The 13,504-nt window shown below is 62.4% G+C and overlaps 2 protein-coding genes across 3 annotated transcripts; both read right to left on the bottom strand.

Moving 5' to 3' along the window:
* Window positions 1-37: 37 nt before the first annotated feature.
* Window positions 38-4,140, bottom strand: LOC144274185 (uncharacterized). The gene is made up of 5 exons (XM_077832818.1): window positions 4,121-4,140; window positions 3,573-3,627; window positions 2,575-2,673; window positions 1,471-1,584; window positions 38-1,074 (listed from the first exon to the last, which is right to left on the bottom strand). The coding sequence occupies exons 1-5, from the start codon at window positions 4,138-4,140 to the stop codon at window positions 403-405; spliced, it is 960 nt and encodes a 319-aa protein (XP_077688944.1). The 3' UTR covers window positions 38-402.
* Window positions 4,141-5,074: 934 nt separating this feature from the next.
* On the bottom strand, window positions 5,075-11,571 carry NFKBIL1 (NFKB inhibitor like 1). Of its 2 annotated transcripts, none has more exons than XM_077834150.1 (5): window positions 11,474-11,571; window positions 10,488-10,774; window positions 9,679-9,791; window positions 6,117-6,231; window positions 5,075-5,719 (listed from the first exon to the last, which is right to left on the bottom strand). In XM_077834150.1, exons 1-5 carry the CDS (start codon window positions 11,479-11,481, stop codon window positions 5,133-5,135), a joined length of 1,110 nt encoding a protein of 369 aa, XP_077690276.1. In that variant the 5' UTR covers window positions 11,482-11,571; the 3' UTR covers window positions 5,075-5,132. The 2 variants fall into 2 exon arrangements, with proteins under 2 accessions (XP_077690276.1, XP_077690277.1); XM_077834151.1 differs by having other exon boundaries at window positions 6,117-6,228.
* Between the last annotated feature and the right edge of the window lie 1,933 nt (window positions 11,572-13,504).

The raw sequence follows: 13,504 nt of genomic DNA, 5'->3' as shown, positions 1-13,504 counted from the left end.
CTCCTCCGGCCCTGCTGCGCAGTGAGGGTCTCCCCTCCGATGACTCGAACAGACCAGCCCCCTGCTTAGCTCCCACGTCTCCCCCCACCCAGCCCAGTCCCTGCTGAGCACTGGGATCTCAGGGGTGAGGTCGCCCAGCTGGGATCAGAACAAGCCCAGCCCTGCTTAGCTTTCAAAGCCTAATAAGCGCTGAGCGTACTAAGCCACAAGGGCACCTCCTGCCGCAGTCGCCTTTGGTGGCTGGAAGGTTTCCGGGCCGCTAACGCGCAAGGCAGGATGTTTCTAAGGCTTCGGCGGGAGAGCTGGAGGCAGCACCGGGGGGCAGGGCTTTAGGGGGCGCTGAGGGAGGAATAGGAAGAGGCAGGAGGGTATGGAGGCAGAGGAACCCCTCGCCCCCAAAGCTCACACCCCCGTCCCGGACGTGTCCACCACCACCTTGACGTAGAGGGTGTCGTCTTTGAGGTAGTTTTGGAGCTGTCCGTGGGGGGCAAAGAGGGGGCTCCCGCTAGCCACGTTGAGCTGGCCCTGGGGCTGCTGGAAGGACGTGCTGCAGGGGTCAGGGGCGAAAGTCTCCCTCAGGGCCGGCCTCTTCTGCCAGGGATCCAGGAGGTAGAAGGTGACCTTGCGGAGGAAAGGCCAAGGCAGGAGATCGTCGTAGGGCCCCTTGGCCAAGGCCATGAACAGTGACAGGTGAGTCCCCTGGCCGGCCCCATCCCCGTCCGGGTAGAGCCGGAGGCAGAGCCGGTAGCCGAAGGGGTGGGTGGCGAAGACCGAGGAATAGATGAACGTTCTCCTCCCGGCCTTGGCGTCCCTCAGCAGCTTGGAGAACCCTTGGAGCTTCCACACCAGGGTCCCGTCGGCGCTGGCCAGCTCCGGGGACGTAGCTGCGGCTCCCCGAGCCCCATGGGAGCAGCCAGACGGCTCGGCGGAGACCCCCGGGGACGGCTGGTCCTGGAGGCCCCGGCGCTGGAGAGCTTGCATGGCACCGGCCTGGCTCCGGAGCTCCCGGCGCAGGGAGGTCACCATAACCTCCAGCTGCTCTATCCTCCGCTGGAGATCCAGGGGCGGGGCGTCCTGGGGGAGGATGGGAGAGGGGTCAGCTCCCATCTGGCTACCGCCCCGTACATCTGGCTGGGCTCCCCTGCCCCCCTGCACATCTGGCTGCACCCTGCTTCCCCTCAGCCCCCCAGGCTGCACATCTGGCCACAAGCTCCCCCCTCCCCTTGCACATCCGGATGGGCTCCCCACCCCCCGCACATCTGGCTGCAAACTACTTCCCCTCAGCCCCCCCAGCCTGCCCGTCTGGCTAGCTCCCCAAACATCTGGCCACAAGCTGACATCTCCCCTTCCCCCTTGCACATCTGGCTGCCCCCCCCCCAAACATCAGCCTACATGCTCCTCCCCTCTCCACATCTGGCCACCAGGCCTCCTCCTTTCCCCTGCACATCTGGTGGCTGCCTTGTGACTCACCATCTGGGAGTTCCTGCCCCCCCGGGGGACACCTGTCATCACGTGGACCTCCAGGTCCTTCGGAGCTGACTTCTCCTCTGGGCTGGGACTCACCGCTGGGGGGCAGAGGTGCTCCTGCAGCAGGAGAGAGGAGAGGTTAGAGGATGGGGGATGTGGGGAGGGGGCAGCGTAGCGGGACGAGGCTGGCCTGGGAGAGGGGAGAGGCGGAGGATCGGGGGGAAGAGGGAAAATGGGGGGGGGTTAAGGGGACTGCAGCGAGGGCCGTGGGGGTGGGGCCGTGGGGGTCAGAGGGGATGGAGTCTGGAGGGAGCAGCAGTGGGGGGTGCCATGGGAAGAGGGAGAATCTAGGGGGTGGTGATGGGAGATGGGGCCTGGCCACATTGATGGGCGCCCTGCGGAGAGAGACAAGCAGTGAGGTTAAAAAGGGGAACTGGCCCTTTAAGAGTTCCAGCCTGCCATTCCCAGGGACGGCCACCAGGGGGCACAACTGCACCATCAATACAGTCCCAGAGCAGACGTGGGCCTGGCTGGCTCAGGGGGGCGGGGAATGGGGCGGGGCCTGTCTCCTCTAGGGCGGGGCCTGGCTGGCTCAGGGGGGCGGGGAATGGGGCGGGGCCTGTCTCCTCTAGGGGGCGCCGGCTCCCACCCAGCCCCAGGGCAGGGACTGGCTGGCTCAGGGGGGCGGGGAACGGGGCGGGGCCTGTCTCCTCTAGGGGGCGCCGGCTCCCACCTGGCCCCAGGGCAGGGACTGGCTGGCTCAGGGGGGCGGGGAACGGGGCGGGGCCTGTCACCTCTAGGGGGCGCCGGCTCCCACCTGGCCCCAGGGCAGGGACTGGCTGGCTCAGGGGGGCGGGGAATGGGGCAGGGGCCTGTCCCCTCCAGGGGGCGCCGGCTCCCACCCGGCCCCAGGGCGGGGCCTGGCTGGCTCAGGGGGGCGGGGAATGGGGCGGGGCCTGTCACCTCTAGGGGGCGCCAGCTCCAATCCTGCCCCAGGGCGGGGACTGGCTGGCTCAGGGGGGCGGGGAATGGGGCAGGGGCCTGTCCCCTCTAGGGGGCGCTGGCTCCCATCTGGGGCTGGGGTGTGTCTGTGTCCCGGGTTCTCACCAGGTAGGACGCCAGGGTCCCCATCCAGCTGCAGCTGGCTCTGGGGCAGGACACGGCCGTGCTGAGAGCGTCTTTCTCGGCCGCTCGGTCCTTGTGAAACTGAGGAAGGAGAGAAAAGAGTCAGTGAATCCGCCCGCTCTGCCGGTGCCCCTCACTCCCGACCCGCAGCCCCCTGTCCCCCCCCCAGCCCTGCCGGAGCCCCTCACTCCCGACCCGCAGCCCCCTGTCCCCCCCCAGCCCTGCCGGTGCCCCTCACTCCCGACCCGCAGCCCCCTGTCCCCCCCCAGCCCTGCCGGTGCCCCTCACTCCCGACCCGCAGCCCCCTGTCCCCCCCAGCCCTGCCGGAGCCCCTCACTCCCGACCCGCAGCCCCCTGTCCCCCCCCAGCCCTGCTGGTGCCCCTCACTCCCGACCCGCAGCCCCCTGTCCCCCCCCCAGCCCTGCCGGAGCCCCTCACTCCCGACCCGCAGCCCCCTGTCCCCCCCCCAGCCCTGCCGGAGCCCCTCACTCCCGACCCGCAGCCCCCTGTCCCCCCCCCAGCCCTGCCGGAGCCCCTCACTCCCGATCCGCAGCCCCCTGTCCCCCCCCAGCCCTGCCGGAGCCCCTCACTCCCGACCCGCAGCCCCCTGTCCCCCCCCAGCCCTGCCGGAGCCCCTCACTCCCGACCCGCAGCCCCCTGTCCCCCCCCAGCCCTGCCGGAGCCCCTCACTCCCGACCCGCAGCCCCCTGTCCCCCCCCAGCCCTGCCGGAGCCCCTCACTCCCGACCCGCAGCCCCCTGTCCCCCCCCAGCCCTGCCGGAGCCCCTCACTCCCGACCCGCAGCCCCCTGTCCCCCCCAGCCCTGCCGGAGCCCCTCACTCCCGACCCGCAGCCCCCTGTCCCCCCCCAGCCCTGCTGGTGCCCCTCACTCCCGACCCGCAGCCCCCTGTCCCCCCCCAGCCCTGCTGGTGCCCCTCACTCCCGACCCGCAGCCCCCAGCGTTTTCCTGGTGACACTCACCTGCTTGGGGCTCAGTCTCTTGCTACAAACGCAGCAGGTCACCTTGTCTGTGTCCCTGTGAGGAGACAAATCCCGTCGTCAGAGTTCAGCGCAGCCCCCCCACCCCCCCCCACGGCGGGGACACGGGTTAGACGGGGCCCGGCTGTTTACAAACATGTCAGAGACAGACCCCCTCCCGGTGCCCCTCACTCCCGACCCGCAGCCCTGACCCCCCGCCCTGCACCCCCCAGTGCCCCTCCCTCCCGACCCGCAGCCCCCTGCTAGCCCAGCCCTGGGCCCCCCCAGCCCTGCCGGTGCCCCTCACTCCCGACCCGCAGCCCCCTGCTATCCCCGCCCTGCCGGTGCCCCTCACTCCCGACCCGCAGCCCCCTGCTATCCCCGCCCTGCCGGTGCCCCTCACTCCCGACCTGCAGCCCCCTGCTGGCCCAGCCCTGGGCTCCCCCCGCCCGCCCCCCCGGCTCTGTGGGTTTGCTGAGAGCTTCTCCCTTCGTCACCCGCCTGGGAACTGGGGCCCGGCTCTGGCCGCAGGCCCAGCGGCTCCTAGTTACAAACTCTGAGAACGAGACATTGAGCAAGAGGAGCAGGGAGGCGCTTCCGGAGCAGGAGGCTGCTTGCGGGGGGGGGGGGGGGGGAGGGGATGTTCTGTGCGTGGGGCAAGGAATTGTGGCGCAGGGTGGGGTGAAGTTAGGGGACTAGGCAGCCCCCGCTCCTGTAACCCCCCTCCCGCAGCCGGGGAGAGAACCCAGGGGTCCTGGCTCCCAGCCCCCCCCGCTCTAACCACCAGCCCCCACTCCCCTCCCAGAGCCGGGGAGAGAACCCAGGAGTCCTGGCTCCCAGTCCCCCCTGCTCTAATCACCAGATCCCCCTCCCCTCCCAGAGCTGGGGAGAGAACCCAGGCGTCCTGGCTCCCAGACCCCCCTGCTCTAACCACCAGCCCCCACTCCCCTCCCAGAGCCAGGGAGAGAACCCAGGAGTCCTGGCTCCCAGCCCCCCTGCTCTAACCACCAGATCCCCTCCCCTCCCAGAGCCGGGGAGAGAACCCAGGAGTCCTGGCTCCCAGCCCCCCCTGCTCTAACCACCAGATCCCCCTCCCCTCCCAGAGCCGGGGAGAGAACCCAGGAGTCCTGGCTCCTCCAGCCTCCCCTGCTCTAACCAACAGATCCCCCTCCCCTCCCAGAGCCGGGGAGAGAACCCAGGAGTCCTGGCTCCCAGCCCCCCTGCTCTAATCACCAGATCCCCCTCCCCTCCTAGAGCTGGGGAGAGAACCCAGGAGTCCGGGCTCCCAGCCCCCCCTGCTCTAACCACCAGATCCCCTCCCCTCCCAGAGCCGGGGAGAGAACCCAGGAGTCCGGGCTCCCAGCCCCCCCTGCTCTAACCACCAGCCCCCACTCCCCTCCCAGAGCCAGGGAGAGAACCCAGGAGTCCTGGCTCCCAGCCCCCCTGCTCTAACCACCAGATCCCCTCCCCTCCCAGAGCCGGGGAGAGAACCCAGGAGTCCGGGCTCTATACAAGAACCGAACCTTTATTGACACAGCTGCACTGCGTGGGTGCGTGTTCGTGTTACTTGGCCGCCTCGGCCAGGCTGTTGAGCTCCTGGGACAGCGCCGTGACCGTGGCCAGGATCCGGCACCGGTCCGGTTCCGCCAGTCGCCCCCCGCAGCGCTGGGCGAATTTATCCGGGTGCCACAGGGCCTGCTGGTGCCGGAGCCGGCGGCGGTAGGCGCCCACGTCCGAGGGATCCGTGCCTAGCATGGCGACAGCGGCCATCTCCGCCACGGAGCCCCTGGGGCAGGGCCACGGGACGTCCCCGTAGCACAGGGGGCGGGTGGCATCGGGGGCGAAGACGCGGGCGCAGCCCTCCTGGTAACGCTGCCGCTTGGCTTCCCGCAGCTCCTCCTCCTTGGTGCGGGCGCGTTCCCGGTAGAGACGAGACTCTTCCTCCAGGGGGCGCTGGGAGGTGTGGCGGGGGGGCTGCGCAGCTCCCTTGTCGGGGACCTGAGGGCCAGGCCCCGCCCACTGGGGGCCAGGCCCCGCCCACTGGGGGCCAGGCCCCGCCCACTGGGGGTCTTTCCGCCTGTATTCCCGTGCTATGCGCTCTGCCCACTCCTCGTAGGGTTCTGGGTCCGGGTGGGCCGTGCAGAAATCCTCTGGGGACGGGGGGAGAGACGAGGAGGGTGGTGTTAGGTGAGCATTTCCCCTGTAGGGGGCACCAGGGCTGATCTGACACTGCCTGGCTCAGGGGGGCGGGGAATGGGGCAGGGGTCTGTTCCCTCTAGGGGGCGCCAGCTCCCATCCGGCCCCAGGGTGGGGACTGGCTGGCTCAGGGGGGTGGGGAATGGGGCAGGGGCTTGTCTCCTCTAGGGGGTGCCAGCTCCCACCCGGCCCCAGAGCAGGGACTGGCTGGCTCAGGGGGGCGGGGAATGGGGCAGGGGCCTGTCCCCTCTAGGGGCGCCGGCTCCCACCCGGCCCCAGGGCGGGGACTGGATGGCTCAGGGGGGCGGGGAATGGGCCTGTCCCGTCTAGGGGGCCATGCAGGGTCCTTACCTTCGTAGCGCCAGATCTCCTGGTATTCATCTTGGCATTCCCCGAGGAGCTTCTGGCGCCATTCCCAGTCCCTGTCCCGCTCCCCGCCGCTCTCCTCAGATTCCTCCGGGGGCTGCTGTGGAGAGTCATCGGGCATCAGAGAACCAGCACGGGCTGGGACGTCGCCGTCACACCTGGCCCCCGCGCTGAGGCAGGGCCCAGCCAACCTAGACCAGCCCTGACAGGGGTTTGGCCAACCTGGTCTTAAGCCTCCCTGGACGGGGATCCCGCGACCCGTCCGTGGACGCCGATTCCAGAGCTCAATTCCCCTTAGAGTTAGGAAGATTTTCCTGGTATCTAAACGAAAGTGCCTTTGGTCCGGATTAAGCCCATTACGTCGTGTCTGGCCTTCAGCGAACGTGGGGAACCATCGATCCCCGGTCCCTTTACACCAGCCCTGAACGTATTTGTAGACTGTTCTCAGGTTCCCCCATCACTCTTCTTTTCTCCAGACTAAACGTGCCCCGTTTTCTAACCTTTCCCCCTAGGTCAGGGCGTCTAACCCCTCACTCATTTTTGTTGCTCTTCTCCGGCCTCTCGCCAATTTGTCCCCCTCTTTCCTAGAGCGTGGCTCCCAGAACTGGACCCAGGACCCCAGGTGGGGCCTCACCCGTGCCAAGCAGAGCCGGACATTTACCTCCCGTGAATTACAGACGACACCCCGGTTAACACACCCCTGAATAAGAACGGCCAGACTGGGTCAGACCAAAGGCCCATCGAGCCCAGCGTCCTGTCTTCCAACAGGGGCCAGTGCCAGGTGCCCCAGAGGGAATGCACAGAACAGGGAATCACCAAGTGACCCACCCCCTGTGGCCCCGTTCCCAGCTTCTGGCGAACAGAGTGATGTCAGCCTTTTGATTTCCCTTGTAACCCGTTCTGACGTCGATGCCTTTCCTCTTGAACTCACTTAAAATCGATCGTTCTGCAGCTAATAAACTTGTTTTACGGTTTTCTCTAAACCCGTGTGGATTTTGATCGCAGTTTTGGGGGATCTCTACTTCGGATCACAGGCTGGTGCGAAATCATTACCCAGCTTTGGACTGATGGACTGATTACGGGCTTACCCTGTCCAGGAGGGGGCCTTGCATACTACAGATGTCAAACTAACAGGCCTATAGTTACCCAGATCACTTTTCTTCCCCTTTCTTAAAAATAGGAACTATGTTAGCAATTCTCCAGTCATACGGTATAACCCCTGAGTTGACAGATTGATTAAAAATTCTTGCTAATGGGCTTGCTATTTCATGTGCCAATTCCTTTAATATTCTTGGATGAAGATTATCTGGGCCCCCCGATTTAGTCCCATTAAGCTGTTTGAGTTTCACTTCTACCTCAGATATGGTAATGCCTACCTCCATATCCTCATTCCCATTTGTCATGCTACCATTATCCCTAAGATCCTCTTTAGTCTTATTAAAGACTGAGGCAAAGTATTTGTTTAGATATTGGGCCATGCCTAGATTATCCTTGATCTCCACTCCATCCTCAGAATCATCAAGTTATCCATCCCCTGCCACCCATTCCCAGCATCTGGCAAACAGAGGCTAGGGATACCATCCCTGCCCATCCTGGCTAATAGCCATTGAGGCACATATCCTCCACAAATTTATCTAGCTCTCTTTTGAACCCTGTTATAGCCTTGACCTTCACAACATCCTCTGGCAAGGAGTTCCACAGGTTGATTGTATATTGTGTGAAGAAATACTTCCTGTTGTTTGTTTTAAACCTGCTGCCTATTAATTGCATTGGGTGACCCCCAGTTCTTGCGTTATGAGAAGGAGTAAATAACACTTCCTTATCTACTTTCTCCACATCAGTCATGATTTTATAGACCTCTGTTATATCCCCCCTTAGTTGTCTCTTTTCCAAGGCGAAAAGCTCCAGGCTTATTAATCTCTCCTGTCAGCTCTGTGTTCTTGGGGAACCAGGGCGCAATATCCAGCCTGCCTGACTCACGAAAAGACCCCCCCCCACCTCAGCCTCTACTTGAACCAAAGCTGATCAGAAGACAGACTTACAAAACGCAATAAAAAGGCCGAGGGAGACACACCTAAACCCCTGGGACAAGAGTGACAGGATTAAGGAAACTCCCTTGGCCTCATTTGCATCGAAGATGGGACAGGGAGGCATCGCCATTAGCATACAGATTGGAGAACAGGGACTCGGAGGAAAGAACCACACTGAACTCTGGGACCAGAAAAGCAGGGAAGCAGTGCATGATGGGGGATCTCTGCTCCAGATGTTAATGAACCCACCCCTGCACACACCCAGCTCAGTAGTTATCAGACCAATTCTAGTCATGAATCCCTTACTGGTATCCAAAACAGTGACGCTCCCAAATTGCACGGTGGATTCCCTCCAAGGAACACGGCCCACAGCCGGGAATGATCAGCTCCCATGGTCTAGCCTGAACAAAACACCTTTGGGATCCTCCCTTGTTTACACATCAACGAATCTAGCGTCTCCCTTGAACCATGGTTCTTTCCCTACAGAAACCCCGACCCACGCTCAAGGAAGTGCTCTGATGCCTGGATCCAAAAGCTGCATCCGTTCCACTGGGACTTCATCTTCTCCTGAGTGATCGTGCGGGGGGCTCTGCCTGATTCCAGCCCTCCGGACCCTCAGCTACCAACACCACCGGGGACCCCCGATAGATTCAAGCGTCACGGAGTGGTGAGAACCCATCTCTCTCTCTCTAGGTATAGGCTTCTGACCCTGACTTGTGGGATCAGTTGTAGTTTTCTAAACTTGACTTTTATAATCAAATTTAAGTTAGATTTAATACAGTAACTGTTCTGTTTGTTTGGCTCCTCTATGGTTATTACCTGGCAATAAATAACTGTCATGGTTAAGCTGGTTGCTTCTCTCTCTCTATCCCCCCCTCGTGGGTGTTTTTCGGCTTCCCCATTTGCTCTGCGGCAACGCTCCTCATACCTCCCTGCAGCGCCCAAAACTCCTGAGGGGTTTGCTCATCCAGTGGGTTATGACCAGAAGAAGTGTAACGTGAAAGTGGGGACAGGGACGTGCTGAACCCGGGGCATGTGAGGGTGGCAGCTTGGAGGTGCTGCTCGACCCAGCCTGCCGAGGCCAGGAGCACCTAAGGGGTCAGCTTGGGAGTGCTGATTAACCCGGCCCCCCCAGACGCGCTCTGTTACTGTGTGTGTGTTCGTCTGATTCTGGGGCTGGAGGAGCCCAGCCCTGGGGAGCCCCGGTCCTGCAGGGTAGCGCCCTTGGGAGGGAACTTGCAGCAGGGAGAAGTAAAACTCCGTGTGAACACAAGTAGTACACGGATAGAAGTACAGATCCCCCCCCCGCCCAAAGACTAACCCTAACAAATGAGCCTACCCCAAAGTAATGAGCAAATCTGGTAACAACCCCCAACTGAGCCCCCTCACCCCGCTCCCTGCAGTGCAGACCCGGAGCACTGTCCTAGGGCACTGGGCACGGACAGGGGAGAGCGCCTCCTACCGAGCCCCAACCCGGCTCCTTCCAGCACAGCGCCCCCGGTGGACCAGATCGGTACCTGCTCCTCCTTCACGGGCCCCAGAAGGTCCCTGGGTGTCTCCCCGGCCCGGTTCCGGATCCCCATGGCCCGAGGGGAGTGGCTCTGCAGGCTGGCAAAGAGGACTTTGTACACTGGAGAGGGAGAAAGGGAGAGGTTAGTGGTGCCCCCTGGAGGGAGCAAATGCCATCCTGGACGCCTGGGTCCCCAGCCCCCATCGTGGTCTATGCCCCCCAGACTCCCGTTCCTGGGTTTTCCATTCCATGTCCAGGTCTCTCCCGCTTTCCTGGGGTTGTGAACTCAGTGGCTCCCCCTAGTGGCCAGAAACCTGCACTACAGGTTGCATCTGAAAGAAGAGTGGGGTCTAGTGGGTTAGAGCAGGGGGGCTGAGAGCCAGGACTCCTGGGGTCTCTCCCCAGCTCTGGGAGGGGAGTGGGGTCTAGTGGTTAGAGCAGGGGGCTGGGAGCCAGGACTCCTGGCATCTCTCCCCAGCTCTGGGAGGGGAGTGGGGTCTGGTGGGTTAGAGCAGGGGGGCGCTGGGAGCCAGGACTCCTGGGGTCTCTCCCCGGCTCTGGGAGGGGAGTGGGGTCTGGTGGTTAGAGCAGGGGGGCACTGGGAGCCAGGACTCCTGGGGTCTCTCCCCGGCTCTGGGAGGGGAGTGGGGTCTGGTGGTTAGAGCAGGGGGGCTGGGAGCCAGGACTCCTGGGGTCTCTCCCTGGCTCCCATTGCCTCCCCCCCCCAGTGGTATCCTTGAAGCACTGCAGCCCAGAGGTGAGGCCTGGGTTCAAATCCCTTCCCCCCTGGCCGGGATTTAAAGGGCCGGTGCTCACCGTTCTTGCCCTTGCGGGCGGCCTGCCGGGCGGCATGGTGCAGGGCCGTGTCTCCTTGCCGGTCCTGGAGGGCGGGGTTGGCTCCGTGGCCCAGGAGGATCTGGGCGGCAATGGGGTCTCGGTGGGCGCAGGCATGGTGCAGGGGGGGACGGCCCTTGTGCCGCCCTGGCTGGTCCAGGTCCAACACCTCCCGGTGGCGGGTGAGGAGCGAGCGCAGCCGGCGGTGCCGGCCAGACTCCATGTAACGCCAGAGGCGGCGCTGGTGACGCGAGGCCATGGGGATGGGCCTGTGCGTTGGAGCGGGAGATGGAGTTAGAGACACCAGTTGCTGCTCATCTCCCTGATCACCCCACATCCCCCTTGCTGACCCAAGACTCCCCCATCATCCTTCCTGCCCACCCCCTGCCACCCCGTAGGCCGCCCATGTCCCCCTTGCCCATCCCTGCCCCCCGATCTCCATGTTCCCCTTGCCCACCCCCTGCTCCCAGATCCCCCTGCCAACCCCTAGAGCCCTCCTGCCCCCAAAATCCCTTCTCCTTGCCCATCCCTGCCCCACAGAATCCCCCTGCTGACCCCCACATCCTCCGTATCCCCCATGCCCACCCGCTGCCCCAGAACCACCCAGCATCCCTCCTGCCCACCCCTGCCCCACACAACCCCTCTTGCTGACTCCCTGCCGACCCCCAGATCCCCCCTGCCCCCCCCAATCCCTTCTGAGGACCCCCGTGTCCCCCTTGCCCATCCCTGCCCCACTAGATCCCCCCAGCAAACCCCCAGAGTCCCCGGGCACTGTTCCTCTTCCTCCCAGCCCCCCACCCCGTCCTCACACCCCAGGCCCCCCCCGGGGCGGCGGTACCCACCCGGAGCCGCTGGCTGGGGGGACGTTAATCGCTTGTTGAGTTCGGCACCACAGGGGGGAGGGGAAAACGCCAGGACCGGAAGTGGGGCAGAGGAAGGGCGGAAGTAGGACGGAAGTGACCTCATACCTGCCCATGTGGAGGGAGAGGGGGTTCGTCCACTGGGGGGGCCGACTCGCCTGGGGGGAAGCGGGGACCCGGAATCGATGGGTCGATTAGTCGTTAACCTGGCAACCAAGGGGGGGGGTGGAGACTGGGAAACCGGAAGGGGAGGCAAACGAGGGGCGGAAGTGAAGCGGAAACGGCGTCACGCCGCCTGCCACAATGGGGCGTTTGCCCACAGTCCAGGTGCAAAGCCCGAGAGGGTCCGGGTTGGAAACAGGAGGCCGAAAGGGAAGGTTCCGGGTGTGTTTGGTTCTGGGATCTGCAGGGGTTAAAAGCAGGTTGGCGGTGACGGAAGGCAGTACAGGAAGTGGGCCCAAGGCAGGGCGGAAGTGGACCGGATATGGCGTCAGGTCTATAGCCATAGACGACTTGCCCACAGTTGGGTGAAACGCTCTCGATGGTCCGGGTGGGAAAGACGAGGGGGAGGGTTCCGGGGTGTGGTGGGTCCCGCAGGATTTAAAGCGGGGGGGGGGGGTGAAAATGGGATTAACGCTCCAAAGGGAGGGGGAGACAACGGAGACGGATCTCAGAGAGGGCGGAAACAAACCAGAAGTGGCATCAACCCCTCTAACCTAAACGAAGGACTTGCCCATAGTTCCTCATGGGGTCCGGGTGGGAAACAGGAGCCGCGTTGGAAGGTTCCGGGATGTATTTGGGGGGTATCAGAAGGGGAGTGAGTCCCCTTCCCCGGTCAGGGACGATGGGGAGGTGATAGGTGCGGAGGGGAGAAAAGTGCGGGAGGGACAAAAATCCCACAAAAATGATAAATACCCAAAGGGAAAAAATCAGACATTAATTTCTCCCGGTGTTTCAATTACTTCTCTACATTGTTGGTTGATTTTCCTCAGTGATTTTTATTTAGTTCCTCCTTCTTATTTCTCTCTTTTCCCTTCTTCCCCCACTCATCATTTTAAACAAATAATATTTGCAGGGGGAACAAAATTCCAATGTATGGGAGAGAAAAGATTTTCATGAAAAAAATATTGGTTTTTTTTGGGGGTAGGGTGGGGGGGGGAGGGAAGTGTCCCCATTTTCAGGGATAAAATGACACATTTTCATTCAGGGGAAATGATGTTCCAGAACAAAATATCAAACTTTCAGGAAAATATCTTTTTTTTTCATAGGGAAAAAAGTTGATTTTTTGAAAAGCAAACTTTCAGAAATGATTGTAAGATTTTGGACTACGACAAGGGAACTGAAGAGAAGAGGGAAGTGAGGGAGAAAAGCAAAAGTTTTTAGCCAAACTCATTTTTTTCAACAAAGTCTGACAACAGACAATTTTTCACATGAAGAAATATGGTCAGGTTGGTCGCTCAGACCAGTTCCACCGCCCACATGATGCTGAGCTGGGCGAGCGTTTCTCTTTGTGCTCAGTTAGGAAGAGGGACCAGATGCTGCGTTAATTACCCCCAGCTGGTCACACTCCACAGGGAGGCGTTGCAATCACTCCGGAGAGGACAGGGAAATAATACACAGGGACGTGATATAGTTATATCCAGGAGGCCCCGGAGAAGGCATTTCCTGAGGGTCAGACCATGCCCTAGTCGATTATTCCCTGCCGTAGAGAGGACTAGTTGGGTTTTGTTGGGGTTCACATGGACTTTCACGCCCATAATTTTCTTCTGCTCTCCCTCAAACCCTGTGAGGGTCTCCTCCTGTGGGGAATCCCTGCTGGCGGCGTGGCTGTGAGTGTGAGGGACTCAGGTGGTGCTGGGTGCGGAGGGACTCAGCGCCGCTGGGCGTGGTTGGAGGTGTGTTCCCTGCGTCCTGGAGTCTGGATTTTAATCTCTGCGTAGTGCAGGCTTTCGCTCTCCGCGGCCTCCCGGCTGCCGTGGCCCTGTGTTGGACAGACACACTGTGAGGACGCCGTCACCCCAGATCTGGTCTCTTAATTCTGGCCAATTTAGGCAGCTCCCAGGGAGCAAATCCCAAAGTGTTACCCCAGATTGGAGGGGTTGGGAGTCAGGACTCCTGGGTTCTCTCCCCTCACTGTAT

Source organism: Eretmochelys imbricata, chromosome 14 (assembly GCF_965152235.1).
Source record: "Eretmochelys imbricata isolate rEreImb1 chromosome 14, rEreImb1.hap1, whole genome shotgun sequence".
Lineage (NCBI taxonomy): Eukaryota > Metazoa > Chordata > Testudines > Cheloniidae > Eretmochelys > Eretmochelys imbricata.
This window is presented reverse-complemented; position numbering and strand designations above follow the sequence as displayed.